Source organism: Triticum urartu, chromosome 3A (assembly GCF_056163025.1).
Source record: "Triticum urartu cultivar PI428250 chromosome 3A, HENAU_Tu73, whole genome shotgun sequence".
NCBI classification, from domain to species: Eukaryota; Viridiplantae; Streptophyta; class Magnoliopsida; order Poales; family Poaceae; genus Triticum; species Triticum urartu.
The window spans coordinates 278,271,184-278,275,308 of record NC_141875.1 but is presented as its reverse complement, the minus strand read 5'-3'; the positions used below and the strand labels follow the sequence as shown (position 1 = coordinate 278,275,308).

Genomic DNA, 4,125 nt, shown 5'->3' with positions numbered 1-4,125 from the left:
TGCCACATACTCGGCAATTTCTCTCTTCATACCGGCCCACCAAAAACTTTCCTTCAAGTCCAAATACATCTTGGTGTTGCCTGGATGTATCGAATATGGTGAGTCATGAGCCTCCTGAAGAATCAACTTCCTGATCTCCGGGTCATTGGGTACACAAATCCGTTGCTCAAACCACATGGTTCCATGTTCATCCTCACGGAATCCTTCTGCTTTCCCTTTGCTCATCATTTCTTTGATCTCAACAATACCTTGGTCCAACTTCCGGGCTTCTCTGATTCTTCCCAACAAGGTGGACTATACCTTGAGTGCGACAAGATAACCTTTGGGAACTATTTCCAACTGCAGGTGTCTAAGCTCGTCACATAACTCCTGAGGTAAACCTCCCGCTGTAAGGGTATTAACATAACTCTTACGGCTCAAAGCATCTGCCACAACATTTGCTTTTCCTGGATGATAATGCAGACTCATGTCATAATCCTCTATAAGTTCCAACCATCTCCTTTGCCTGAGATTCAACTCCTTCTGCGTGAAGATATACTTCAAACTCTTGTGATCCGTGTAAACATCACAACGATTCCCAATAAGATAGTGTCTCCATGTCTTGAGTGCATGCACTACAGCTGCCAACTCCAAATCATGCGTGGCATAGTTCAACTCATGAGGTCGAAGCTGCCGTGAAGCATAAGATACAACCTTTCCCTCTTGCATAAGAACACCTCCAAGTCCCTGACGTGAAGCATCACAATACACCTGAAAGTCCTTGTGTACGTCAGACAGGATTAACACTTGGGCTGTAACCAAACGCTTCTTCAACTCTTGAAAGCTGGCTTCACACTCTTCAGTCCAAACGAACTTGGTGTCCTTTTTCAACAACGTTGTCATGAGCCTTGCAATCTTGGAGAAATTTTCAATAAATCTCCGATAATATCCTGGAAGTCCAAGGAAACTACGAATCTCGCCAACTGTGGTGGGTGCATTCCATTCTGTGACTGACTCTACCTTGGTAGGGTCCACTGCAATCCCTTCACCTGACACTACATGTCCAAGAAATCCGACTTCCTTGAGCCAAAACTCACACTTGCTGAACTTGGCATAAAGTTGATGTTCTCTGAGCTTCTCCAAAACTAAGCGCAGATGTTCAGCGTGTTCCTCCTCATTCTTGGAGTAAACCAATATGTCATCAATGAATACCACAACAAACTTATCCAAGAACTCCATGAATACTTTGTTCATCATGTTCATAAAATAGGCAGGGGCATTAGTCAAACCAAAGGACAAGACTGTATACTCATAGAGCCCATACCTTGTGGTAAAAGCTGTCTTGGGTATATCCTTCTCACGGATCTTCAATTGGTGATAACCCGATCGAAGATCGATCTTGGAGAAAACACTAGCTCCTTCTAGCTGGTCAAACAAGTCGTTGATCATCGGTAGGGGATACTTGTTCTTCATGGTCACCTTGTTCAAAGAGCGGTAATCCACACATATTCTCAAGGTTCCATCCTTCTTCTCCACTAAGAGTACCGGGGCTCCCCAAGGTGATGAACTCGGGCGAATATACCCTTTCTCTAGCAACTCCTTAATATGTTTCTTGACTTCCTCCAAATCATTAGCAGGCATTCGATACGGCCTCTTGGAGATAGGTCTTGTGCCTGGCAGCAACTCAATCAAAAACTCAATCTCCCGATCTGGCGGCATACCCGGTAACTCATCCGGAAATACATCGGGATAATCCTTCACCACTGGTACTTCTTCTTGGACAACTCCCGTAAGAGAGTTCACCTCAGTCCTCTTAGGCTTAAGCCTAGATACATACTTGACCCTCTTCTTCTCTAGGGTGGTGAGAAAAATCGATCTACTAGCACAATCAATGTTTCCCTCATACTTGGACATCCAATCCATTCCTAGGATTACATCCAACCCTTGCGACTCTAGTATAATCATATCTGTGGGAAAAACATGTCCCCCTATGTTCAAAGGCAATTGGAAACATCCCTGACTAGCCATAGACTCGGCTCCTTGGGAACTCACTAGAATGGGTGACTTAAGAGCTATGGTAGGCAACTTATGTTTATCCACAAATCGCCTTGATATGAATGAATGCGATGCACCAGTGTCAAAAAGAATGAGTGCTGGAAATGAATTAACCAAGAACTTACTAATCACTGCGTCAGGCTGCTCATAAACCTCTTCCACATTGACATGATTCACATGTCCCTTAGTGAAAGGATTGGGCTTATTTCCTCCAAAATTCCCATTGCCATTTCCATTTCCATTCTGTGCCTCAGGACACTCATTGGAGTAGTGACCTGTCTTCTTGCACTTGAAGTAGGTGATGTGACTCAGGTCCTTCTTCATCGGTGTGGAAGAGTTGAAATGCTGCTAATTGCCATTTCCTCCATTGCCATTGCCCTGCTTGTGACCATGGTGGTTGTGTCCATTTCCTCCATGATGAATGTGGCCTCCATGGTTATGATGATTCCCTCCAAACTTGCTAGTGCCTGATCCAGAACTTCCTCAGTACGGGCTGTAGCGGGGTTTCTGTTGAACTCCAGAGTAATACTTCCCATGATCGTACTTCCTCTTACGATTCTCCATCTGTTGGTGCTTGCCTTCGAGAATGGTAGCCTTATCAACCAGCTCCTGATATTTCGCAAAGGTCGCCACAGTCAATTGAACTCCCAACTCATCGTTCAGTCCCTCCAGAAACTTCTCCTGCTTGGCTACATCAGTGGCCACGTCCTCTGGGGCATAGCGAGCCAACTTACTGAACTCATCAACATACTGAGATACCGTGCGTCCTCCCTGGCGCAGGCTGCGGAACTCCTTCTTCAGACTCATGGCTCCAGCTAAGACATGAGCAGTGTGGAACGCCTGTTGGAACTGAGTCCAAGTCACATTCTCCAAGGGGTATGTGGTGGTGTAGTTCTCCCACCAAGCAGCGGTCGGGCCATCCAGCTGATGGGCGGCAAACTTCACCATCTCGGCATCATTGCATCCTACAGTGGCCAGCTCCCTTCCTATCTTGCGGAGCCAATCATCTGCGACGACCGGCTCTGTGCTGCTGGAGAACATGGGTGGGTTCAGCCTCAGAAAACAGGTAAGACTGTCAACTGGGGGCGGCGGCGGTGGGTTGTTGTTGTTGTTCTAGTTCTGGTTCTGGTTCTGGTTCTGAATGAGCATCTACATAAGAGCATTCTGCTGTTGGATCAATTGCGTGAGCTCCAGCGGAAAGTTGAATCCGGGGTCACGTCTTGGAGGCATTTGATGGGTTTCAGAGTGGATGAGGAGTTAGAATAGAACAAGGCCTAGTGAGTAAAATCACACTACCCATATGCACATGATAGCAATAAAACTTCAAATCACTCCAATTCAATTTCAAACAAAGAGGTTCACATGAATAATCAAACCTAAGGTAAGCCATGTCACAAGATTTGACAAGGTCTTACAAATGAAATAAAACTAATCGGATAACGAAATCGAATTTCTAAGCTCTCATGGTGGTATAAAATCTAACTCTCATCAGATGAGGACCAGTCAACCATGTCGACATCGGGTGTCCTTGCATCGCTCTCCATGTCGTCATCTCTGAGCTCATCATTCTGGTCCCTCTCCTGGCTGACATAGGCACCATACGAGTGATCCTCCTAGATGTTTTCTCCCGCATCCAGCTTCTCCTCGGCCTCCTCAAGCTCAAGCTTCAGGTCGTCGATCTTCTCCTGCAGTGCGTCCAGCTCTCCCTCGTGCTCGATGCGAGCGTCCTGGAGCTCCTCCTCTAGCTCGGCCTTGCGGGTCATGAGGTTCTTGATGACAACCATGTTGTCGGACAGCTCCAGCTCCATCATGCGAATGTGCTCCTCCATGTCCTAGATATGGGATGCTATCGTCTCGTCCTCCAGGGTACGCACCACATCTCCATTTGCGTCGCGGCGTCCGTACATCACGAAGGAGGTCCTCTTGAGGTCTTCGTCATACACCCCCCGAATGCACCCGAGAGCAATGTGAGCAGCGATACCCCTGCCCAAGCCCCATGTTGCAGTATCCGCATGGAAATCAATGGGCTTGGTGCGGTTTCCGAGGATGCGTCCGGGGAAATGAGCATCGATCCTCCAACGTGTCTCCTCG

At 47.2% G+C, this 4,125-nt stretch overlaps 1 protein-coding gene across 1 annotated transcript; it reads right to left on the bottom strand.

Moving 5' to 3' along the window:
* Positions 1-2,517: 2,517 nt before the first annotated feature.
* LOC147979453 (uncharacterized) lies at positions 2,518-3,075 on the bottom strand. The gene has a single exon (XM_087515212.1). It carries the CDS (start codon positions 3,073-3,075, stop codon positions 2,518-2,520), a length of 558 nt encoding a protein of 185 aa, XP_087371338.1.
* Positions 3,076-4,125: the final 1,050 nt, after the last annotated feature.